The sequence below is a fragment of the Schistocerca cancellata genome, chromosome 9, assembly GCF_023864275.1.
Source record: "Schistocerca cancellata isolate TAMUIC-IGC-003103 chromosome 9, iqSchCanc2.1, whole genome shotgun sequence".
NCBI classification, from domain to species: Eukaryota; Metazoa; Arthropoda; class Insecta; order Orthoptera; family Acrididae; genus Schistocerca; species Schistocerca cancellata.
The window spans coordinates 262568764-262595741 of record NC_064634.1 but is presented as its reverse complement, the minus strand read 5'-3'; the positions used below and the strand labels follow the sequence as shown (position 1 = coordinate 262595741).

The following is a 26978-nucleotide window of genomic DNA, read 5'->3' as shown; positions in this document are numbered from 1 at the left end:
AATTACGTCATCGGCAAATCTTACACTGTTTATGTCTTTACCTTGCACTTTAATTCCCTTTCCAAATTTATCCTTTGCTTCCTTCACAGATTGCTCAATGTGTAGATTGACTAACATCAGGGATAGGCACAACTTTGATTCACTCTCTTCTCAACTACTCCTTCCTTTTCATGTCCTCTGACTCTTAGTACTGCAGTCTGCTTTCTGTAAAAGTTGCAAATAACCATTTTATTCAGTGTTTTATCCCTGATTCCTTCAAAAAATTCTACGGAACCCATATTGATCTTCCCCAAGTTGGGTCTATACCATCTTTTTCAAAGTACCGTAAAGAATTCGTGTCAACATTTTTTTATCCAACACTTACTAAACTGTATAAAATATTCTCGGTATTCTTGCCGCGTCAGTTCTAGATAAAATCTCGAGCTTTCGACGATTACCTCCATCGTCATCGTCAGGAGCTGACTGTCTCTTCTGCTGCTATGGTAGCCTCTATATAGCCCGAAGACGGCTTCTGATTGGTCGGCTTCTGATTGGTCGGCGATTACGTGCTGCTGTCTCAGACGGTGTCACTGTGTGCGCCGAGGGCGCCACCGCTTCCGTTTAAACGTAAACCTTGGAAGGAACGTCTCTGCTGCTTCTCTGCATCAAGCGCTCGTTTCCACGCACAGCTCAGATGGTATCCGCTATCACGGTTAAAGTTCTTTTGGCTCATTCTGATTTCAACAGCCTCCTTAATAACAGAATCCCAGTACGTGGAGGCATGGGACAGAATTTTAGTTTCATCGAACAATATTTTGTGTTTGTTCGTGAGGCTGTGCTCCGCAATTGCCGATTTCTCAAGCTCTCTATTTTTAATGTGGCGTTGGTGTTCTGCACAGCGGTCGGAAACGGTACGAATAGTCTGACCTATATAATTGCTTCCACACTCACAGGGTATATTATGAACACCGGGGACCCTGAGGTCGAGATTGTCCTTAACAGGGCGCATCATCTCCTTAATTTTCTTAGGAGGACGAAAAATCGGTCTAATACCACGTCTACGCAGGACTCTTCCTATTTTGCTGGAAATTGCGCCACAAAAAGGAAGAACCGCAATCGGTGTTTCATCCTGTGAGGTTGCAGCATTATCACGTTTCCTTCTTTTGGAGAACGCTGCCTTTATATCGCGTGCACTATAGCCGTTCTTTCGGAACACGTTCTTTAGGTGATTAATCTCGAACCTTAAGTGGTCCTCGTCAGAAACAGTTTTGGCTCTATATACCAACGTGTTCAAAACGGCTCTCTTCTGAGCAGGGTGATGGAAACTCTGTGCGTTCAGGTATAAATCGGTATGCGTCGGCTTACGGTATACAGAGTGGCCAAGACGCCCGTCCGTCTGTCGTTGTACTAAAACGTCTAAGAAAGGCAGTCTCCCTTCCTTTTCCATCTCGACAGTGAACTGGATGTTAACGGAAGCGGTGGCGCCACCGGCGCACACAGTGACACCGTCTGAGACAGCAGCACGTAATCGCCGACCAATCAGAAGCCGACCAATCAGAAGCCGTCTTCGGGCTATATAGAGGCTACCATAGCAGCAGAAGAGACAGTCAGCTCCTGACGATGACGATGGAGGTAATCGTCGAAAGCTCGAGATTTTATCTAGAACTGACGCGGCAAGAATACCGAGAATATTTTATACATAAGTGCCGCCGCGAAAAACTTCGTTCTCACTTACTAAACTGGTGGTTCGGTAGCACTAGCACCTGTTGCCCTTTTGTTTGTTTTGGAATCTGATTTATTACATTCTTTCTGAAGTCTGAGATTATTTCGCCTGTCTCACGTATCTTGCACACTAGATGGAATAATTCAGTCAGGGCTAGTTCTTTCAAGGATCTCAATAACTTTGAGGGAATATCGTCTACTCAAGGGGCCTCGTTAGACTTAGGTCTTTCACTCCCCTTTCAGTTTCTTCTCGCACTGTTGTACCTCTCGTCTCACCCTCATCTAGTTATCTTTTTTTCTATATCTTTGTCCTCAGATTCGTTTGCCTTATGTAGACCTTCTATATATTTCTCCTAACTTTCAGCCTTCTCTTCTTTTTCTCGTACTGGCTTGCCGTATGACCTCGTGATATCCGTATAACTGCTTCTATTTTCCCCAAACGTATTTTTAATTGTCTTGTAGGTGACAGCTACCTCCTTCTAGTTATGCGTGCTTTAACAGCCATCCATTTTCTTCTAGCGAGTACCGTTGATCCCTTCTGTACTGTCTGTAAATATCAATTTTAGACCAGTGTCTTCCGTATTGTCTGCTTCATTTACTATGTTTTCAAATTTTCTCCTTTCCTCAATTAAATTCGGTATCTCTCGCGTTACCTGAGGATTTCTACCAGGTCTTACTTCTTTACCTTTATGATTCTTTTCTGTCCTTCCAATTTCGTTTCTGAAAGACACTCGTTCGTCGTTTATTGTATTTATTTCCCTTGTTTCAGTACAATGATACCTAATGCTCCCTGTAAAACTTCCAACAACCATTGGCTGCTTCCATCTATCCACGTCCCATATAATTAATTTCCTTACTTTTAATAATTTTTTCAGTATTAATCTAAATTTCATTAGAAATAAATTACGGTCGGGATCCCATCTGCCCATTGTAATGCTTTCAGATTAAAATCCAGTTACGATATCTCTGTATCCATATTACACAATAAAGTAGCCGAGTACCTGGCGTTGCTGGGGCATGAATTTATTCCAATCTTCTATTAGTCCCCTACTCCTTCTCCCTCTCTTTGTCCATCAGCTCCTCTCTGTTCATCCCCTCCATCCCCCACTCTCTGTCACCTCCTCCCCCTCCCTGTCCATCTCCTTTCGCCCTTCTCTCTGTCCATGTCCCCATTAGCTATGTCAATCTGCTCCTCCCTCCTCTGTCCATCCGTTCATTTCCCTTCTGTCAATCTCCTCCCATTTCCTTTCTGTCTCCATCTCCTCCTCTCCGATCTCTCTGTCCACTTCCTCCCCTTTCTCTACACATTTCCTTCTCCCGTATCTCTTTGCTCATCTCCTCATAGTCTCTCTCCATCTCGTCTTTCTCCTCTCCCCTCACTCCATCAATTTCTCCTCCTCTGTCTCTGTCCATCTCGTTCTCCTCGTGTCTGTACCTCCTCCTACCCCCTCGCTGTTCCTTTATCTACTCTTTCCCTCTTCGCCCTCTAGATAATACGTTCATCCCAATAGGAGACTCGTGGTCCTTCCTCCTGCAGTATTTCTTTCCAGTTTGCAATTAATATCTGTACCAATTTTTATTTCAATCTTTCCAGGGATCAGGATAAGTTTTTCCCGTGGTTTTGCCAACATACGCACATGCCGAATACATTTCACATACATCACATTTAGCATGTTTCATCTGTATGTCTAGCGAATTTCGCCCTGTAATTTCATTTACACGCAGCTCAATATTTATGAAGCCATACCTCCTCACTTACATGCTGTATACTAACATAATATTCTAGGTACATCCACTGTTACATGTGGCTACTGCCTGCGAAATGTGTTGTGATTAGAGTTGATGCTAAAGAAGTAATAAATTAAAACATGAATCATTATGTGGCAGTATTTGACACTTTGTCTTCTGAAATGTGTGCCTGAGAGTGATATATTTTTGTAGATATATATGTGGATACTGTATGCGCAAAGTGTTGCTAATAGAGTTAGTAGCAACGAGAAAGACGTTCTTAAATGTTTGAAGTTATGTTAAAGCTTGCTACAAGTCTCTAAAAGCTGAAATACTGGATGACTGGAGTAGGGGTTATGATGTACACTGGTTTTTCATCCCTACCTGTTTCATAAGTGGGTGGTTCTTGCCCCCGAAGTGATTCTTTCGAGACAGTAAGTGACATGTGTACCAAGTTCGACTGAAATCGGTCTGATAGTTTAGGAGGAGATGTGGAACATGCACCCATATGTATATTCATTCATACAGACAGACATCCATTTTTATAATTTTTATGGATATGAAACATTCCAGGGTACCCAGATCTCTTCCACTATACAGTCTTCCTTCATTATTCTTATAATGTTGACAATAATTATGTTGTAGTCTCTGCAAAGTTTTACCAGACAGCTTCCTACTCCATTCCTTTCTCCCAGTACACGCTCTCCTGCCACTCCTCTACCTTTTCTACTGCTGAATTTCAGTTCCCCATCAGAATTAAATTTTCGTCTCCGTTAGACATCTGAATAGTTTCCTTTATCTCAAAACTTGTTCTTTCAGTCTCTTCATCATCTGAGATAGATGTCATAATATTTTTACTACTGAGGGTGTTATCGGTACGATAACACATTCACTGTACTGTGCGTAGTAGCATACCGCAGTTCTATTTTCTTATTCGTTGACACGCTTATCCTTGCATTACCTCTATTTGATTTCGTGGTGATAACTCCTTCAGACCTGACCACAAGTCTTATTCTGCCTGCAACCGCACTTCACTGTTTCCCGTTGTATCTATCCCTTTAAATTCACTAACTTTCCATTCCAGTTAAGAGATCTATTATTATATTCTCCAACCGGTAGAATGCTATTTTTGTTCTTCGCTGATCATGACATACCGCTGAGTAACCAAGGCAGAAGGTCCGAGTGGAGGACTATTTTACCTCCGAACTATAAATCAAAAGGATGACATCGTTGTTAAGCCACACACAGCTCTGCATTCCCTCTGGAAACAAAATAACGACTGTAGTTTCCACTTGTTTTGGCCATTCGCAGTACGAATACAGCAAGGTAATGTTGGCTAGTATTAAATCAGTCATCCAGAAAATTGCCCCTGTAACTGCTGAAACGACTGCTGACCCTCTTCAGATTCCACGGCCCACTCTTGCGTCTCCACGGATACCTCTCTGTTGTGGTTGCGCCATCTGTGTCGTTGAGGTATGCAGGCTACCTGACGTCGGTAAGTTTCATGCATCATGGAAGAGGTGAATCACATACAATGTGGCATTTTACACTCGTTCTTAAGTTATACAGTATAACCAGTATCTTCAAGACTTGCAAATGTTCTGTTGAGTTGTTCTCTACACGAAAATGCTTGCTTCTTTGTATGATTAAAATATAATCATATTTTTTTGTAGTTGACGATAATTTAATGGATGCTAGCATTGCCCGGGTATTCATTTCGCCAATTTTCTATTGGAAATAAGAACAAAAAATGACCTGCGTTTGTGAAGTAATACAATGGACATTTTTCGTAAGCTGGGCGCTTTCTTCGCGTGTCTACAACGCGATTTCTATAACGCCTCTTTGCCAACACCTCTTCATAACTCTACAGACGGCAATTGATTTCGCCTACAGCCTTTTCTTTCGTCAGATTCGAGATCTGTTAAAATCAGTGCCAGGTGTCAGAGACTTGCTTAATTTGACTCGATTGCAGGAGTGTTTTAGTAGTAAATAATAAATGTATTAGAACTTCATGCATAACGCGGCATTTTTTCACGCATCTCAGTGTTTATGGCGTCATATGTCGTGACTGTGTGTCGTATACTAATATATTTGTGTAGATACATTCTGCGGAATGAGTGGACACTGTTCGAAATAAATTGCGAGTACAGTTAGCAACAGAAGACTAACAAATTTAAACGGCATGCTAAATGCGACGGTTTTCCCTTATTTCACTGTTTATGGTGCCATACCTCCTGAACTATGACCGGTACGTGGTTCGTATCTCCACAGAAATTGTTCCATGACGGTAAGGGATATTTGTACGAAGTTTGTTTGAAATCGGTCGAATCGTTTAGGAGATGATGTGGAACACACACACATTTTTATAATGTGTCTGAATTACACATTGGATGACCATTAGTTTATGGAATTTTACGTTTTGTTTACCTTTTCTTGTGAAAGAGAATAAGTGCAGCGTTTCTCCCATTTGTCAGACATATTCCGCAATTATAAGTCCATATACGTATCTTGAAAGCAGTGTTGACTTACTAGTGTTAAGTATCTGTTACTGGATCCATAACACGTGATGTCAGTATTTTCTTCTAGCGGCACGACTGTCACAACTGATAAGCTGCATGGGGCGTCTTTAATCTTCTTATTCAGTCGCTACCGGTCGTTGCCCCTTTGTATTGCCCGCGGAGTCTTCTGTGAAGCTCACTGGCGGCAGAAGGCATCAGAATTGCTCCTTTGTATTTGGTTTCTCTACAAAGAAACGATTACGCGAGATTAGTTACCGCTTTTCAGAGGAACTCCATAACGACCTATGAATGCAGAAGGCGCTATAGGCCAACCGGCGGAATCATCTGTAGACGCCTCTCAAATAAGGAGTTGTTGCCTGATCATTACGTACGAGTCGGAAATACGCTAACATTCGGCTGATTGATGGGCGCATAGGAAATTGGTACCTCTCTGGGGTACCATTATCAGCCAACGTCGCCTTAGCGTGAAATGAGTCTTACACAGTTAGTGACTATAGGAAAACGTTTTATTCATAATTACCTATTCTAATATTATTGAATACTTTTTTCCTAATGCGGGGCCACAGTCATAATATATTTGTTTAAATTCAGTACCACCATTAGACTGTTGTTTATTTACAGTGTTACATTTACACTAACACAATTATGATTTCGGCTTCAAAGTGCCATTATCAAGGGTTTTAAGTGTTACATTGCCATCTTAGGCAATGTATAACACTTAAAACCCTTGATAATGGCACTATGAAGCCATCTTAGGCAATGTACAAAACTTAAAACATTTGATAATGGCACTTTGAAGCCGAAATCATGTTTGTGTAAGTGTAAATGTAGCACTGTAAATAAACGACAGTCTAATGGCGGTACTGACTTTAAAGTAATCTTATTGACATCTTTTGACTATTTGATTACTGAGAGAACCGATCGCAGCTCAGCAGTAAATTCAACAGATAAACAATTAAGGTTTCACCTTGAAGAACAAACGCTTAAAAAGGCCTTGGGAGCGCCGTTTGTAACGTATCTGCTCCACACGTCGGCAAATGAAACGTAATTCTGTCACATGTCGACAGATTTGGCGTTCGTAATACGACTGGTACTGGCCATGTGTGTACTTACTGTTTGTGAATTAAATAAAGGTTGCTTGGTGCCTCCGCAAAAAAATAAGGATCGAGATATGCTTATCTGAGCGAGAAATCTATTACCCCGTTTCGTTATGTGTTTCGGGAATCTAAAGTACGAAGGGTCGTCAGTCCACGAGGACACACCCTGATTTTTATTGCTTTTTTAAAAAATTTTAACACGCTCCATTACATTGTAATAGTACTTGCTTGAAGGTCAACTCGTGTCTAGACTTCTAGATTAACAAAAATAATACGGTGAAGTGGTCACGGAAGGCTGCCAAACATAGAATTATCATACATCAATACTTAACAATGTTTTTAAATATCACATTTATATCGACATGTACAGATGTTTCTCTTCACGATATACTCGTATATGGTGTAAATGAGTATTGAATTGCGTTTGTGAACACTTTCTGTCAATGTAATAACTGTGCTAATGACAGCATAAGTTTCGATTACGAACTGTGTAGCCTTCAAGCACAAATCTCGGCTTTACAGGGTATGTATGAAGCTACACTTGAAACCAATGGATTCCCATACAAATAAGAATCTTGAATTACAGAAGTTGTCAAAATCTGTTTTGTATTGATGAACATGGGTAGACTGCTGTGAAATCTCACTTATAAGTCACTGATACAATATAGTTCAAAGAAACTGAAAAATTTATTAATTCACAAATTAATGAAATTATTACTCCCATAAAGAGATAAATTTATTTTATTATTGTGATTCAGTATATGTTTACTTCAGTAGAAACACCTCCTGCACGAAATGCTTCTATTCTGTTTCATTGTTCCCACCTTGCACCTCGACTGATACAAACATTGCAGGGACAACGCCGTTTCCAATAACTCAGAATAGTGGTAAACAGATTCGACCGACGTAAGCATATGCCTGCGGTGAAAGTATTCATTTCTGTCGAAAACAGCAAAGAACTTGGAAGATGTGTCAAACGGAAAGGATAGTGTATTGAAAAATGTTACAAGGTGAACACTAACAAACGTAAAACTGTGGTAATGGAGTGATGCAAAATGAAGTAAGGTGATACTGAGGGAATTACATTAGGAAATGAGACAGTAAATGGTTCAAATGGATGTAGTTTGTATTAGCTATGTGTAATCGAACATGGTTGCGAAGGATACAATAAGGCGGCCAGCCTTCAGGATGAAGACAACGTAATGTACAAAACTGCACAAAATAATCAAAGCAAAGAGCTGATTCGAAATAGAATGGCATGTAATTGAGAAACTAGAGTTCAGAAGGTGCTCATCTCAGGCACAGTACTGAAATGAAGTGAAACATGAATCATGGTAAATGTGGAGAACGAACAATTATCCGCGCTTGAAACTGCTGCCATCAATCAAATTAAATAGACTTACGGAAATAGCAGCCACTGTCTTACTAGGTGAGGGCAGGGACGCTAAGCATAATTAATTAAATTCAGGAAGGACCTACAGAGGGAAAGTATTGTAGGCACAAAGAAAACTAGAACATAGAGAACGGGTTTAAGGAGAACTTTATTTACTTGCTTAATCTGGCCAGATTTGGGCCTTCCAGCCCTTACATCCTAACAGATATCCTATATCTACCTACTTTCATCCTGTTGATAGAAGTGTTCGCGCACTCTTAATTTTACTTTGATGTAAAGCTGAATTCAGAACACAAACATGTAAAATTTTTTCATGATTGTTACCTGTTTCTGCTAGTACAGTTACCGTGATACATGTCGCAAGTGAGATTCTCGCTGACTACAGCGATTTAATTGATAAGTTATAGCCAGCAACAAGGATACAAACAATTATGTCGATTATGGATTATCAACTTTTGATTACAAGCGCTACTTTCTTTTACTTTCCATTCCATATCCCTAAAGACAGAGGGGCTGTTCATGCAACGACCCACTGAAATATCAAAGACTTTGCAGCCAAATACCATGAAAGATTTTAATGGGGCAGAGAGAATGACTAATGGAAGCATTTGGGCGAGATTTACTTTTGCGGTACTTGCATTGTAACAAATGGAGAGACCGAGAAATACGTGATCAAAACTGCAACATGGAATCTACTTTCAATTGTAGAACGAATTGTTCCAATGAAACAAGAAGTCAATCCAAATAATGGTGAACATTAATTCTAAGACGTATAAGAAAGAGAATTACTCGTTCTAGATCCACGTAGAGGAATAACAACTACTGAAGTCATTTCGCCTGCGAGAATGCATCTAAAATAATTTAATTAAGTATGAGAGCAAATTCTTTATTCTGTATATTGTTTCCAAATATTAATGCTTGCTGCCCTCTAAATGCACATGTGACTCAGTTTACTTTTAGCTCATTTATGCTGTTTGTTTTTTGTCATAAAAGACGAACGAAAGTATTCAGCGGTTACCACTTGACGTTTGAATATGGCTAAGCTGTATCCAGTATGTATACTTGTTCCACTTTCTTTAGTATTACGTAATTCATCGTTAAAATAGTTGACGAATCCCAGTGATCGATAGTTCACTGTTATACAGTGGTTCCTGGATATCAAATATATGCAGAAGAGTTTCTAGTGTGAGCTTCTTATGAAATGGACATTAAATATAGACATAGATCGTTTTTGTTCTTATTCGATTCCACACTCAATTTACGTTTTGAGCAAATGGGCGATCGTTTACTGTCTATTAACTTGACTTAATTTGGTATAATATTCCCCCACAAAGTCATTCATAATAATATATTCCTCCTTCTAAATCCCAAACATATTTCGTTGAATAAGTGTAGCGCACCATATACACTCGGTGAAGTAGTTGCTTTAAAGCATTACCGCACGACCTCTGTTACTCTTGCTATGCGCTCAATTTACTCCACTTTTCACAATGACTCTTTTTAGTCATCCTCTGTAACTTTTAAGGCCACTCGTGAGTATTGCCATCAGCCAGTCAAACAAACGCTAATACTTCTCCCTCGTGTAATACTTTTCTCCGACTCTCTGCGTTCCCTTCAAACCGTGCTCCACATCGATACTTAATCATTAGTGTCCTTTACTACAACATTGTGAAGTTATCTCGCTCATCGAACCACTCATCAGTACAAGAAAAGCCGCTCCACATCCCTCCACACAACTATTATACACCAACTGCCTCCCTCTTTTCTTTTCTCTAATTTTCTTTGATATTAACGCCTCTGTCCATTGCACTTGCATTACAAATCAAATGCATGTTAAAATTTACACATAAAGATATAAGACTGGCATACACTGATCAGCCAGAAAATTATGAGCACTGACCTACCACATACACTCCTGGAAATGGAAAAAAGAACACATTGACACCGGTGTGTCAGACCCACCATACTTGCTCCGGACACTGCGAGAGGGCTGTACAAGCAATGATCACATGCACGGCACAGCGGACACACCAGGAACCGCGGTGTTGGCCGTCGAATGGCGCTAGCTGCGCAGCATTTGTGCACCGCCGCCGTCAGTGTCAGCCAGTTTGCCGTGGCATACGGAGCTCCATCGCAGTCTTTAACACTGGTAGCATGCCGCGACAGCGTGGACGTGAACCATATGTGCAGTTGACGGACTTTGAGCGAGGGCGTATAGTGGGCATGCGGGAGGCCGGGTGGACGTACCGCCGAATTGCTCAACACGTGGGGCGTGAGGTCTCCACAGTACATCGATGTTGTCGCCAGTGGTCGGCGGAAGGTGCACGTGCCCGTCGACCTGGGACCGGACCGCAGCGACGCACGGATGCACGCCAAGACCGTAGGATCCTACGCAGTGCCGTAGGGGACCGTAGGATCCTACGCAGTGCCGTAGGGGACCGCACCGCCACTTCCCAGCAAATTAGGGACACTGTTGCTCCTGGGGTATCGGCGAGGACCATTCGCAACCGTCTCCATAAAGCTGGGCTACGGTCCCGCACACCGTTAGGCCGTCTTCCGCTCACGCCCCAACATCGTGCAGCCCGCCTCCAGTGGTGTCGCGACAGGCGTGAATGGAGGGACGAATGGAGACGTGTCGTCTTCAGCGATGAGAGTCGCTTCTGTCTTGGTGCCAATGATGGTCGTATGCGTGTTTGGCGCCGTGCAGGTGAGCGCCACAATCAGGACTGCATACGACCGAGGCACACAGGGCCAACACCCGGGGAGCGATCTCCTACACTGGCCGTACACCACTGGTGATCGTCGAGGGGACACTGAATAGTGCACGGTACATCGTTCTACCATTCGTAGACCGGCAAGGGAACTTGCTGTTCCAACAGGGCAATGCACGTCCGCATGTATCCCGTGCCACCCAACGTGCTCTAGAAGGTGTAAGTCAACTACCCTGGCCAGCAAGATCTCCGGATCTGTCCCCCATTGAGCATGTTTGGGACTGGATGAAGCGTCGTCTCACGCGGTCTGCACGTCCAGCACGAACGCTGGTCCAACTGAGGCGCCAGGTGGAAATGGCATGGCAAGCCGTTCCACAGGACTACATCCAGCATCTCTACGATCGTCTCCATGGGAGAATAGCAGCCTGCATTTCTGCGAAAGGTAGATATACACTGTACTAGTGCCGACATTGTGCATGCTCTGTTGCCTGTGTCTATGTGCCTGTGGTTCTGTCAGTGTGATCATGTGATGTATCTGACCCCAGGAATGTGTCAATAAAGTTTCCCCTTCCTGGGACAATGAATTCACGGTGTTCTTATTTCAATTTCCAGGAGCGTATGAAGTCGTCCAGACGATAGCAGTGTCACTTGGTGTGGAATGACTGGTAGTCAGATACACGCACAGTGCATCTGATATCAATGAACGTGCCGCTCGTGTGTAGACTAGGGAAACGCGCAAACTATCAGAGCCTTACCGAGGGCAGATTGTGACGGTACGTAGACTCTGCACGAGCATTTCGGGATCTGCACGACTTGTCGGGTGTTCGGGAGATCGAGGAGTGCTGTGGTGAGTGTCTTCAAGATGTGGTGAACCCAAGGTGAAACTATGTCCAGGCGCTGTTTGGTTGTGCGGATACCCATCATTACAGATGCCGGACCTCGTAGACTGGACAGACTGCTGAAACAGGACCGACAGCAAACTGTGGCGGGTAGAGTACAAGTGTGTCAACACACAGTACACCAGACACTTCTAATGATGAGCCTCCGAAGACGACAACCTGTGCATGTGCCAACGTAAACTCCACTACTGCTGATACCGGCACGTGGGCGACGGCATTGGCCGGTGGCGCAGTGGCAGAGCGTTGCATGGTCTGATGAATCCCGACAACTTCTTCATTATGCCGATGGGAGGGCGCGAATCCGTCGTCTTTCAGCCCTTTGACACCTGTACCGCGGCAACGGAGGCAAACCGTGGGCTGCCGCTGCGTTATGTTCTGGGGAACATTCACATGGGCATCCATGGCTATAGTGGAGTTCGTGCAAGGCATCATGATCGCCAAGGAGTATCGTACACTGATTGCAGGTCACGTACAACCCTTCATGACGATAATGTTTCCCGATGGCAGTGGCATTTTTCAACAAAATAGTGCGCCATGTCACAAGGCCATGACAGTGATGGAGTGGTCCGAGGAACACAGTGAGTAGTTTCAATTGATTTGCTAGCCCTCCTTCTCGCCAGATGTGAAGCCGATCGAAAACATCTAGGATGTGATTGAACATTCCATCAGAAAGAATGCCCTCTTCCCCAGAATTTACCGCAATTAGGTGACTTGTATGTGCAGATGTGGTGCCGGCTCCCTGCAGCGACCTACCAGGGATTCATTGCTTCCAAGCCACCTAACTTCGCCGCCGTTATCCATTCCAAAGCGATGTCGGCAGTTAGGAAGATGGTCATAATGTTCTGGCTCATCATTGTACTTCTGGTACCATAAATGTGGTCTACGGGTAGTGAACATACTCGGTCACGTTTTTTTTAAAATCCTCCACCGCTTAAATTTTAAATACAAACCGTCGGCAGTGCGGCTGAAGACCTCCGGCGTAAGATGTCACCTTCATTCAGCCAACGGCCTTGTCAAAGAGGTTTGGGGAGCACATGTAGGTTCAGGGCACTCTTTTGTCCTTGAGATGCGAAACTGCCCCTAAAGAAGAAACAATCACCAATTATCAACGGCATGAGCATGCAAAAGACAATGAAAACCACTGCATTAATTGAAAAATGTGTTATGATGATCTCTCCATTGGTAAAAGGTTCCGGTCCAGTCCCCTATTCGGATCTCCGGGAGGGGTCAACCAAGGGTGAAGTGACCTTGACAAATATTGTATAATCAAAGGAAGGATAACGTCCTACGAGTCGAGGTGTGGAATGTCTGAACTTTGAATGTGGCAGGGAAGCCAGAAAATCTGCAAACGAAAATGTTTAGGCTAAACCTAGATTTAGTGGGGATTAGTAAAGTATGGAGGGAAGCCAAGGATTTATGGTCGGGCCAGTATAGGGTAATATCAACACCTGTAAACAACTGTGTAATGGGACTAGGAGTCTTCATGAATAGAAAGGTAGGGCAGAGAGGTGTTACTGTTAATAGTTCAGTAGTAGGTAAGTTTTCATCAAAAAGGACAGCAGATCAACTCCAACAACATTAGTTCAGGTACACATGACGACGGCGCAAGCAGAGGATGAAGAGATAGAAAATATGTGTGAGGATATTGAACGGGTAATTCAGTACGTCAAGATGAAAATCTAATAGTCATAGGTGACTGGAATGCGGTTGGAGGGGAGGGAATTGAAGAAAGGTTTACGGGAGAAGAATGGTAAAAACGAGAGAGGAGAAAGACTATTTGAGGTCGGCAATAAACATCAGTTAGCAGTTGTGAAGAATCACAACAGGAAGAGATACACTTGGAAACGGCTAAGAGATACAGAGAGGTTTCAGTTAACTTACTTCATGATCAGGCAGAGATCCTGATATAAGACATTGGATGCTAAGGCGTACCCAGGAGTAGGTATAGACTCAGATCACAAATTATCGACGATGAAGAGTAGGCGGAAGTTTCAGAGACTATTCAGGAAGAATCAGTGGGCACAGAAATTGGATACGAAAGTACTGAAGAATGAAGACATAGGCTTGAAGTTCTCTGAGGCTATAGACATTGGGATAATGAATAGCTGACATTACAGTTGAAGAGAAATGGACATCTCTAAAGATGGCAGTCACAGAAGTTGGAACGAAAAATAGGTACAAGGAAGCAAGTGCAGCGAAACCATGTGTAAGAGATGAAATACTTCAGATGATCGACAAAAGAAGGCAGTTTACTATTTTGTCCATCCTCAGCGTCTGTAGTTGATATAACGAAATAATAAGCAACCAGTTGCATAAAGGAATTTTAATTTTTTTATCGGTTTTCGGCACTCAGTACCCTTCTTCGGAAGGGCGTATCTATCGCATTATTTGCGAATGCAAATTATTTGCGATGCCGCATTTTGCTGTATCTATCACATTATTGACACAAATAATGTGATATGTATAACCTTCCGAAAAAGGGCTGTAAAGCCCGAAATCGATAAATAAGTTTAATTTATTTTATGCAACTACTTGCTTATTACATCGTTACCAAAACGGAAGTACAAAAATGTTCAGGAAAATTCAGAAATACAGCAGTACAAGTCACTTAGGAACAAATAAATATGAAGTGCAGGAAACCTAAGCCAAAATGGCTGCATGAAAAACGTGAAGAAATTGAAAGAGAAATGATTTTCAGAATGACGGACTCAGTATTCAGGAAAGAAATTAAAAGCCAGGGCGGTAACATTAAGATTCCAATGAGAATTATACTCTTAAATGCAGGAGATAGGTGGAAAGAGTATATTGAAGGCCTGTATGAGGGAGAAGATTCGTCTGATGTTATAGAAGAAGAAACAGGGGCCGACAGAATTTAAAAGAGACTGTAAAGACTTAACATCGAATAACACGATTGATCACATTGGTGTGTAGAATGAATGAGACTGAATTTAGGAAAAGCGTCTTCCACAGAATTCCGGCGGTAACAAGAGCCGATAAGTGCAAGAATTATCGCAGAATCAGCTTAACAGTTCATTCCTACATGTTGCTGACAAGTATAATATATCGGACAACGGAGAAGAAAATTAAAGATCTATTAGATAACGATCAGTGTGGCCTTAGGAAGGGTGGGAGTCATTTCTGGCTTTCAGGTTGATGGTAGAAGCCAGACTGAAGAAACATCAAGACACGTTCATGGGGTTTGTCGACTCAGAAAAAGCGTTAGACAACATAAAATGGTAGTGCAATATGTTCCAAATCCTGAGAAAAATAGGGGCAAGCTGTAAGCAAATATGGGTAATATACAATGCGTATAAAAACCATGAGGGAACAATGAGACTGGAAGACCAAGAACGAAGTGCTCCGATTAAAAAGGGTATAAGAAAAAGATGTAGTCTTTTGCCGCTATTGTTCAACCTATAAATCAAAGAAGCAATGATGGGTATAAAAGAAAGCTTCAAGAGTGGAATTAAAATTTAAGGTGTAATGATATTAATGATAAGATTTGCCGATGACATTGCTATCCTCAGTGACAGTGAAGAAGAACTATATGATGTGTTGAATGGAATAAACAGTCTAATGAGTACAGAATGTGGATTGAAAGTAAATCTGAGTAAGAGGAAAGTAATGAGAAGTAGGAGAAATGAGAACAGCGAAAAACTTAACATTACAATCAAGGATCACGAATTAGAAGAAGTTAAGGAAGTCTGCTAAATAGGCAGCAAAATAACCGATGACAGACGGAGTATGGGGGACGTAATATGTCTTAACTTGAGGAAGAAATTTCTGAGAATGTAGGTTTGAAAAACTAGAGCCGAAGAGAATCTTTACCTCTGAGACGTGGTGCTACTGAAGAATGTTGAAAATCAGGTGAACAGTTAAGGAAAGGAATGAGGACGTTCTTCGCAGAATCGGCGAGGAAATGAACGTAAGGAAAACCCTGACGGGATGAAGGGACAGGATGATATGACATCGGCATCAGGGGATAACTTTTATGGTAATAGGTGGAGCTGTAGAAGGTAAAACCTGCAGAGAGAGACAGGTATTGGAATGCATACAGCAAATAATTGTGGACGTAAGATGCAATAGCTACTCTGAGATTAGAAGGTTGGCACAGGAGAGGAATTAGTGGCTGGCCGCATCAAACCAGTTGGAAGACCGATGACTCAAAAAAGATATGATATTAATTTTAAAAAAATAGTGTAAATAAATAAACACGAAAAGAACAATTCGATCTCCATCCTCAGTGAATTAACTTTACAATTTGAAGATTACACTAGTTGTACCCAATAGTAACAGATATAGTGATCAACATAAATTTGTGAAATGTCAATCAACTAACATTATCTCATATAGTTTACCCATTTCGTCCTTGTCGAATGTGACTAAAATCCAACAAATCTCACCAAAGGTTGAGATGTTTTGATTGGTCAGGGAATAGCGAAAATAATAGGGAAAGATTATCAGAGGAAATATTAAGAAAGAAAGGAAGTTTTTGTGGTTGTAGTACGGCAGAGATTTAAAGAATAGCACAAGGAAACGACGAAGGACATCGAACTGTCGAAAGATCGGGTAACATTGCTTTAAAAATCACGGTTCATACACTTGGAACAAGATACCTGGATCCAACATTTCCTTAGGAATAAACGTAGGTTAAAACCGAAAATTTTGTGTATTTTATATGTTTGTCGTGCCAAACAGGTCACAGAAAAAAGTATAAGCCATGTATTTCTACGTTTAAATGTATATGTGTGAACAACAGTGATGTTGGCAAAGTCTCATGTATTGAATGTATGTTTCATTGCAGTGGTCATGAGCAAAAAATTTTCGTAGTTTTGCTAATTGAGTGCATCACAGAGACCACATTTTACGCAAAAGTTGAGATCTGTAGCTTCTCATTGCGCTCATTTTGGCAGCTCCATGTCGACCGCGCTCAACTCTATCTCGGCGGTGGTGCTGGAGGACTTCTTCAAGACGTTCTACGGGCAGGACGCGCTCTCCGAGCGCCAGACCGACATCCTGCTCAAGAGCGTCGTGGTGATCTTCGGCATCCTGTGCACGTCGCTCGTCTTTGTGGTCGAGAAGCTCGGCACGGTACTGCAGGTCAGTCTATCCCTGTTGACCCAATTGAGGTCCCCTGCTTCAGGAGTCCCGCTGTGAGACGTACTCTGTTTGTGGTAATCAACATTTCGTCCACTGTGACGTCGCATAAAGCAATCTATGTAGAAAGAATTGTCGGAAATCCCGTTTCTTGACTTAACGTTTACAGGAATTCTGTAAGGGCCTTTCTCAAACTGGTAAATAAGCATACTGGCTACTCAGCTCACAGACGACATCACGCTACTAGCGTTGCCGAGGAATTGAGGTCGAAGTTTCTTCAGTTGTGTTTCATCCAGCTGAAGTCGGTATTGATGACTCGATCCCGTACTGCTACCATGTTGCAGGGATGTGGATTGCTACGTTTCATCTGCATTTAGAATAAGTCCCAGGAATTTTATATAGGATTTAGATCGAGAGATTCACCTGGGCAGTCGAGGGGGAATAGGGTACATGAGCGATCGTCATATCAGAAGTGTACTGTATGTGTGCAGTCCTTGCAAAACCGGCTGTTGTCATCTGGAAGACGGGATGATGTTGAAGGAAGAGCAGCACTTGGTGACCAAGAATGCTGAAATAACCATCCTCATTCTTCTTCACGGTCACAGAACTACCTCCAGCCTGAAATGCACCCTCGACATATCGAGCGTTAAACGCGTCTTTTTGCTGTCGGTGCGCACGACGTCTCGCATAATGTGAAAAAAGGCTAACCTGATACTTCAGACAAAACCACAAGTATCTAAATTAGCTGTTGTCCAATTTATATGTCCTTTGGCCTCTTTAAGGTGTGTGGAATGGTTACCACTGTTACATCAATTCTTGTAGAGACGTTGTACATTCCAAGTTGATATCGTAATATCACTTACTTAATAGACAAAGTACTTGTAAACTAATAAAATACCTTATGTCAGTCCATTCCCTTTCCTTCAGGGGGTTAATTCTATGTAAAATGTAGTCTGCATGGAACTCAATGCTTCGTCAGATCATGTTTGCTGTTTTCATTTTCTTACTTAGGAAATCGTTAGCGTTAGTATTTTGTGGGAAAATTCTGATAAGAATCATTTACCGAGCATTTTACAGGATTTAAGTCTACATCTACATAAACACTCCGCGAGCCAACAAACGGTGTGTGGTTGAGGGCACAATTCGCGCCAAAGTCATATTTGCCCCCATCAGTTCCAATCGCAGAACGCACGAGGGAAAAACGACTGTCTGATCGCCTCAATACGAGCTCTAATTTCCCTTACCTTTGGAAGGTGATCATTGTGCGATTTGAAAGTTGGTGGTAGTAATATACGCTCTACGTCCTCGGCGAAGATCGGGTTTCGGAATTTACTGAGCAGCCCCTTCCTTTTAGTGCGTCGTCTATCTGCAAGTGTAACCCACTTGCTAAACTACTTGTTTACGTAGCATTAAACGTTCAAAAATTTAGCTACTGCTTGAAACAGCACGTATGTCGAACAGGTCAGCAAATGCAAAGCGGCTTATTCCTGTTCGTCATCAAAAAAAGACGTCTGTGTGTTTCTGCGATGCACAGTTTAACAATTTTAGTCATGAAACTTGCTTAAATAAAGCCGTATATAAGAAAATTATATCATACTTTTTTGTGTTGTATGCAGACACGAGCGTTGTGGAGCTAACTTATCATTTTATGAAGTATCTTTGTGAAATTTTCGTATGTAGTAATTCTTATATACAACCGTGACCGACATATTATAACAGCAAAACTGTGTAGTAATGGCAGACAGATAAAACTGATTTGTATGAACCGAACGTATGTTGCTTTTGGGCACACTCTGTTTCGAAATGCTCGACCAGTGCAACTCTCACGAGTTTCTGAACAACGAATAACAACAAAACTTGCTGGAGCTGCGAAAACTACTCTGAAAGCTTCTACCCAGGAAATGTGTGTAAGATGCTACTGAGTGGGCAGTTATAGAAAACGGTTAACAAGACACCGTGATTTGATGGTTCACAGCTAACGAGAGCATCTTCATTCCCACATTCACCAATAACTTCTCCTGAAATGTAGAAATCTACAGTTGCACATACACGCCGTAAGCTGTCTTACAATGTGTGGCGGCAAGTAGTTGTAGTACCATTATGGTTTCCGGCCTTTCCTATTCTGTTCTCAGATGGTGAATAGAAGAACTACTGTCGGTATCTTCGGATTTTTCTTATTTTTCGTCTTAGTTATTTCGCAAAAACAAGTTGGGAGGCAGTAAGGGGTTAGTTTGGAGAGTGCGGTCTCACAATTTTCACAGGAAACCTTTCCTTGATTCACAAAGCCTTTCCTGCAGCGTCTTCCACGGAAGGTCAATGAGTATGTTCGTGAAGCTCTCGCACATATTGATAGTACTTACTAGTAAACGTGCTTCTCCTCGTTGAACCTTAATCGTAACTGATACAAGCTCCACAATGCAGTATATGCTTCTGGACTCGTGTCTAATGTATACATTATCAAAGTACCGATAAAAGATTTTAACATTTTGGATATCATCTATGGTTAGAAAGGTATCGCGTCTTCTGAAGTTCCGTTCGGATATCTCGTGTTTCGTCATTCCGGAGTTCATTTATGCCTTGTTATTAAAAAAGTCAGCTGTTATCGCTACGCAATAATATCCATTGCTTTGTCTGCCTTGACAGCTATATAGACTTTTTATAGTTTTGTGGTCGTTTGTTCTTGTGCGATGATCACGGATTTTGTCGAAAAATTGGGGAAAGAGGCGGCGGGGGTAGTTCGAGGAAGGAACGCAACGTGCAGCATGAAAGAATAAGTAACTGTAATTTTCAGTAGCAGGTTACGTTATGCGTCAGTAATTTTATTTACTACTATCAGATCAAATTAAGAATCAGATGGATCGTAAGTGTCCTGCGCATTAAGTTGACAAATGAATCTCAAATTTTATGTGGGAACTATTCCTTGTTATAAAGACTTTTATTTGTCCTTATGGCACATTTACGAGTAATTTGCAATGAGTGACATTCTGCCTGCTGTTCCAGTTGTCTATGTCGCTGTCTTCGATGACCAACGGTCCAGTGCTGGGTGTCTTCTCCGCCGGCATGTTTTTGCCCTGGGTCAACACTTGGGTGAGTACCTCCTTCGGGATTAGTGGCAGACGTACAACTGCAGTGATTCGGGAAGACAATGCGTTCTTCACTTTCCTTTGAATGTAGTGTCAAGTTGTATATTTATTCGAACGTGCCTTTGATTAAATGCATTTTGTATTACAAATACTAACGTACACTTAATATAAATCTTTCAAAACTAAGTGCGTTATCGGGTGCAAGAGTCTTTTATCATAACTGTACTCAGTATATATTATACTAGAGTATCACACGCTACTTCACTCTCATAGACTGTACTCGTGTGGTCTGTACAGGGTTTTGTGTTCTTCTTAAATCGAATTTTTGCATTGTTCACAAATTTCAACACCTTCTAAGCTTTTCGTGCTAATTTAGGCCGTAGAAGCAAGGTACTTTCCACGCGTAGTTCTCGACAATAGCTGATTCTGGTTGCTAGATTCCATGGTTTTTGTTAAAATTACCTTTTGTGTTCTTGTGGTGACCTTTCCATAGAAACTTTTATCCCCTAACACATATTTCTTTATATCTACCACTTTTCATAGATTTAGCGTCAAAATTTTTTTAAAGGAACGAAATATTTCCTTAAAAATTTTCACCCCATATTTCACACTCTTAGGGGTTTAATTTCCAAAAACTTTGAAACACGTATTTTTTATTTCTAAAAGAGAATCCAAATAAAATTTTTCATATATTTAGCTTGGAAAAAGCTTTGATAATGAAATAATTTCATAAAATTTTTCATTTCCTTTTTCACACTCTTAGGGCGTTGAATTTTCAAAGCCACTGCAACTCGTATTTTTTATTTATTTTCTTTTATTTACAGGAGAGAAGTCAAATACCAACCTTTATATATGTAGCTTTAAGAACGCCTAACTAGTTCTTTCAAGAAATCTTTCACACACTATTCTACTCCGTTAGTGACTGAATTTCCATAAATGCTGAAATACGATTTTTCTTATTTCTGACTGAGAAACCAAGTAGCAATTTTCGTAGTGCTAGCTTCGAAAATGCTTCAGCAAAGACGTATTTTTAAATAGCCTTTCATCCCCTATTTCACCCCCTTGGCTACGGAATTTCGAACGATACCTCCTTCAACAACTTCTATAGTATAAAATCAAAACCCTCCGCAAATTTCAAGTTTGTGTACTTTGTGGTCTGGCCTGGCCGATGATGAGACCGTGAGTCAGTCAGTCGGGACATTTCCTTTTATATGTAGGTATTGTGAGCCTTTAACTGGCAGTATGCTTCATTTTATGTACTATCTATGTTATTTATGTGTTTCTTGTATAAAAATCTGATGTCCACGTGTAGTTTCTGTTAAAGATAAGTGATGTCTGCTGTTCTGTTTAGTGCTTTTATGTCCCTAGTACACCACTGCCATTTCTCCAGAGATACAAAATGGAAAATTAAAACTGTGTCCCGGAGCAAGAGGGGACGTGAGATCTTCATCTTCCGCAGGAAAGTGCTCTAAAAACTGAGATATCTAAGCAATTCTCACTACCCTTCCTCAAAACTTGACACACACCACTTCCTTATCTCTTCTCTTCCAAACTTCAAAGAAACTGTGGAACTTGAGTTTTCCCCGGCGTATAAAACGTTCAAACACATTGTAGGGCTGAACTGAGTAGTACCTCCCGGACAGACGCTCCCTTGTGTACCTTAAGGGACTAGTACTCTGGGAAAAAGAAGGTTGCTGCGGAGATATAGCTCAGCCATAGCCTAAGGCAATGTTAGTGAATCAATGGCGTGCCATTTCTGGCGTGCAGACGAATAGTTTGGGCACGGCATTAAATCAGGAATTTAAGTTCACTTACCTAATCGAAACAACTAACATATACGTCTGCATTTGAAGCCATGGGACCAAAATTCATCGTGAACGGACTGTCGGTACCGAGGCCTCGTAGAAGTTTTAAATGACAGGTTTTCGCTCGGGACCACTTATTGTGAGTGATAGTGTTCTCAAATGCATGAGTAACAATACACCATACTATCATAGGTAGATAGCATAGGATGGCAATTGTTCCAGTAACGACTTTCAACCTCTACTGACAAGTATCGCTGTGACAAATTGTTGCAGTGGAAACAGTGCACACCTATTCGTTTTTGTGCGCTTATGTCGTTTGATGGAATTAAATTTGTGAGTATTATTCAACAAGGCTAGTACAGCAAATAAACAAAAAGTGCAAAATAAATGTAACAGAGAATCGTAGCTTGGTGGACTGAGGAATATGGAATGATTAATAAACGTTCATGTGTTTTATACACTCCTGGAAATTGAAATAAGAACACCGTGAATTCATTGTCCCAGGAAGGGGAAACTTTATTGACACATTTCTGGGGTCAGATACATCACATGATCACACTGACAGAACCACAGGCACATAGACACAGGCAACAGAGCATGCACAATGTCGGCACTAGTACAGTGTATATCCACCTTTCGCAGCAATGCAGGCTGCTATTCTCCCATGGAGACGATCGTAGAGATGCTGGATGTAGTCCTGTGGAACGGCTTGCCATGCCATTTCCACCTGGCGCCTCAGTTGGACCAGCGTTCGTGCTGGACGTGCAGACCGCGTGAGACGACGCTTCATCCAGTCCCAAACATGCTCAATGGGGGACAGATCCGGAGATCGTGCTGGCCAGGGTAGTTGACTTACACCTTCTAGAGCACGTTGGGTGGCACGGGATACGTGCGGACGTGCATTGTCCTGTTGGAACAGCAAGTTCCCTTGCCGGTCTAGGAATGGTAGAACAATGGGTTCGATGACGGTTTGGATGTACCGTGCACTATTCAGTGTCCCCTCGACGATCACCAGTGGTGTACGGCCAGTGTAGGAGATCGCTCCCCACACCATGATGCCGGGTGTTGGCACTGTGTGCCTCGGTCATATGCAGTCCTGATTGTGGCGCTCACCTGCACGGCGCCAAACACGCATACGACCATCATTGGCACCAAGGCAGAAGCGACTCTCATCGCTGAAGACGACACGTCTCCATTCGTCCCTCCATTCACGCCTGTCGCGACACCACTGGAGGCGGGCTGCACGATGTTGGGGCGTGAGCGGAAGACGGCCTAACGGTGTGCGGGACCGTAGCCCAGCTTCATGGAGACGGTTGCGAATGGTCCTCGCCGATACCCCAGGAGCAACAGTGTCCCTAATTTGCTGGGAAGTGGCGGTGCGGTCCCCTACGGCACTGCGTAGGATCCTACGGTCTTGGCGTGCATCCGTGCGTCGCTGCGGCCCGGTCCCAGGTCGACGGGCACGTGCACCTTCCGCCGACCACTGGCGACAACATCGATGTACTGTGGAGACCTCACGCCCCACGTGTTGAGCAATTCGGCGGTACGTCCACCCGGCCTCCCGCATGCCCACTATACGCCCTCGCTCAAAGTCCGTCAACTGCAGATGCGGTTCACGTCCACGCTGTCGCGGCATGCTACCAGTGTTAAAGACTGCGATGGAGCTCCGTATGCCACGGCAAACTGTCTGACACTGACGGCGGCGGTGCACAAATGCTGCGCAGCTAGCGCCATTCGACGGCCAACACCGCGGTTCCTGGTGTGTCCGCTGTGCCGTGCGTGTGATCATTGCTTGTACAGCCCTCTCGCAGTGTCCGGAGCAAGTATGGTGGGTCTGACACACCGGTGTCAATGTGTTCTTTTCTCCATTTCCAGGAGTGTATTTCGGTAAGATTGTGCGCAGAACATCGCCTGTAAAACGGCACTATAAAACAAATCACAAAGCTCTCTGTCAAAAAAGTCCCACATGTTCTTCGGCTGCAAACGTCAATGCCCGACATGGTAAGCCTTTTGGCAACGGGGGATGTTTGAAGAAAAAGTGGTTTGCATGTGCCCCATCATTCTGAAAATAAAGGCAAGATGACTGAACAGATCAAAGATACTCCTTTATCCAGATACACAATAACACAAAGGACACTAAAACTTGCTGAAAATATAAGAGAACAACAAAGAATGGCATATGCCCTCTCCTTATATTTCGCCTGACTTGCGAAAGTAAAGACGTTACTAAATCTGTCCATTTACGTGTGTTTGCTCGATATCGTGTTGTAAATGACATCAAATAAGAACTGATTACGACGATATCGTTGGCAGCAACTACTAAAGCGATAGATTGTTGTATGGCAGTTAAAATTTCGCTAACTGGAAAGGAGATGAATCCAAATAAAATTGTTTATACATCTACATCTACATGGTTACTCTCCAACTCACACTTAAGTGCCTGACAATGGGTTCGTCGAACCATTTTCATACTACTTCTCTCCCATTCCACACTGGCCGGCCGCGGTGGTCTAGCGGTTCTGGCGCTGCAGTCCGGAACCGCGGGACTGCTACGGTCGCAGGTTCGAATCCTGCCTCGGGCATGGGTGTGTGTGATGTCCTTAGGTTAGTTAGGTTTGAGTAGTTCTAAGTTCTAGGGGACTTATGACCTAAGATGTTGCGTCCCATAGTGCTCAGAGCCATTTCAACCATTTGAACCATTCCACTTTCGGATGGTGCGTGGGAAAAAGGAACACCTGAATCTTTCCGTTGGAGCTCTCATTTCTCGTACTCTATTACGATGATCATTTCTCCCTGCGTAGGTGGCTGTCAACCAAATATTTTCGCATTCGGGAGAGAAAGTTGGTGATCGAAATATCGTAAATAGATCTCACCGCAAAGAAACCGCCTTTGTTTCAGTGACTGCCACCCCAACTCGCGTATTATGTCAGTGACACTCTCACCCCTATTGTGCGATAACACGAAATAGACTGCCCTCCTTTGCACTCCGTCAATCCTACCTGGTAAGTATCCCACACCGCGCAGCAATATTCCAGCAGAGGACGGACAAGTGTAATGTAGGCTCTTTAGTGGGTTTGTCGAATCTTCGAAGTGTTCTGACAACAAAGTGCAGTCTTTGTTTCACCTTCGCCACAATATTATATATGTGGTCTTTCCAATTTAAGTTGCTCGTAATTGTAATTCCTAGGTATTTAGTCGAATTGACAGCCCTTAGATTTGTGCGATTTATCGTATACCCAAAATTTATCGGATTTCTCTCAGTACCCATGTGGATGACCTCGCACTTTTCCTTGTTTAGTGCCAATTGTCACTTTTCGCATAATATATCAATTCTCTCTAGATCATTTTGTAATTGGAATTGTTCGTCTAATGATTTTACTGGACGGTAAATTACAGCGGCATCTGCAAATAGTCTAAGGGGGGTGCTCAGAGTATCACCTAGATCACTTATGTAAATCCGGAAAAGCAGAGGGCCTATGACACTACCTTGCGGAACGGCAGATATCACTGCTGTTCTACTCGATGATTAACCTCTAACACTACGAACTGTGACCTCTCTGAGAGGAAATCACGAATCAAGTCAAACAACTGAGACGATACTCCATATGAACGCAATTTGATTAATAGTCGCTTGTGAGGAACGGTATCAAAAGCATTCTGGAAATCTAGGAATATTTAATAGATCTGAGATCCCGTGGGTAACGAATGATGGAGCTTTTAATAAGGTGGGTAAAAAATTTGATTGTTCCAAGCACACATCGGACTGTCTGTTCTTAGAATCCACTACATCGTGCAAGGCGTGGTTTCGCTGCTCTACATAATATAATGACCAAAGTCACAAAATAGTGGACCTTATATCGTCGCAAGCTTCTAATAAAGAAAATTACGAAGAGTTGTTAGATGAAGTAATCCAGGAGCACAGCGGCTTACAGATGTATAAGGGTATCCGCTGGCTGAGTTCCGGCAACTTAGTTCAAAGCTACGTGGATTGTTCGGAAAAATCAGGCTGTATTCACAAAATAAGGGAAACTTTTTACAATGTTCTAAGTTTATAAATGTCACACGGCTAGGAAAACTGATGGTTTTTAGGGATTTGTGCCAGCAATTCAAAGATTTCAATGTAAAGCTTGAAGGCACAAACAAAATATTTTTTGTTGTTATTTACGTTTTTAAGCTGAACTGAAAGATTGTAATAACGATATCTTCTACAGAAACTGTACTGGTAGATAGGACAGCTTGGCTGTGGAAGTGGAAGGGTAGCCCACAACATAGACAACAGTATTCACAATTACAAGAACCCAAGCTTTAATAATCTTCCAGCAATAAAGGCTCTTAACAAATCTTAATTAAGCAAGGACATAAACTTGGTTACAAACATATGTTAACCTTCAACCAATGAATAACACCAATAAAGAATTACTACCCAATAAAACGTAGATAAAGGACTGCTTTACAAGAATGCTTAAATTAAGTAAAATCATGAAAGCTAAGTTACAAATTTTACGTTAAGCTTCAACACGTGAATAACCCCAATAAAGAATTCTCATTTACATAAAACATAGATAGGAAAATGCCTTACCAAAAATTATTGAATTGTGTAAAATCATAGAAAGCTGAGTTATAACTTTTCTCACAAACTACTTAGGAATTTACAACAAATAAACAAGTTTGGTCTGTTTAGCGAGAAGGTAACTGCCAAGTCCAAGCGACAGAAGCCACTCAGAGCGGACGAACGCCCCAACGCTGCTCATCAACTGACGTCTTCACAGCCCACTGGCCACCGTGCTAAAACAGACTAACGTTTCGGTAAGCGACCGACAGCAACAGAGGAGTAACAGTGACAAAGTCGGCGTACGCCTTACGAAACACGGCACACCCTGAAGCGGGAGCAGGCACAGCTGACTAGCGGCCATACACCCGCGAGCAAGCAAACCTCACGCCGCCC

The 26978-nt window shown here is 42.4% G+C and overlaps 1 protein-coding gene across 1 annotated transcript in view; it reads left to right on the top strand.

The window, feature by feature from the left end:
• The window catches only part of LOC126100669 (sodium-coupled monocarboxylate transporter 1-like), a 190225-nt gene that overhangs the window by 108249 nt on the left and 54998 nt on the right, over positions 1-26978 (top strand). Inside the window, exons 10-11 of the mRNA XM_049911289.1 lie at positions 16962-17148; positions 20146-20232. Of these exons, the coding sequence (XP_049767246.1) occupies positions 16962-17148; positions 20146-20232 (274 nt within the window). The remainder of the gene's footprint in view (positions 1-16961; positions 17149-20145; positions 20233-26978) is intronic.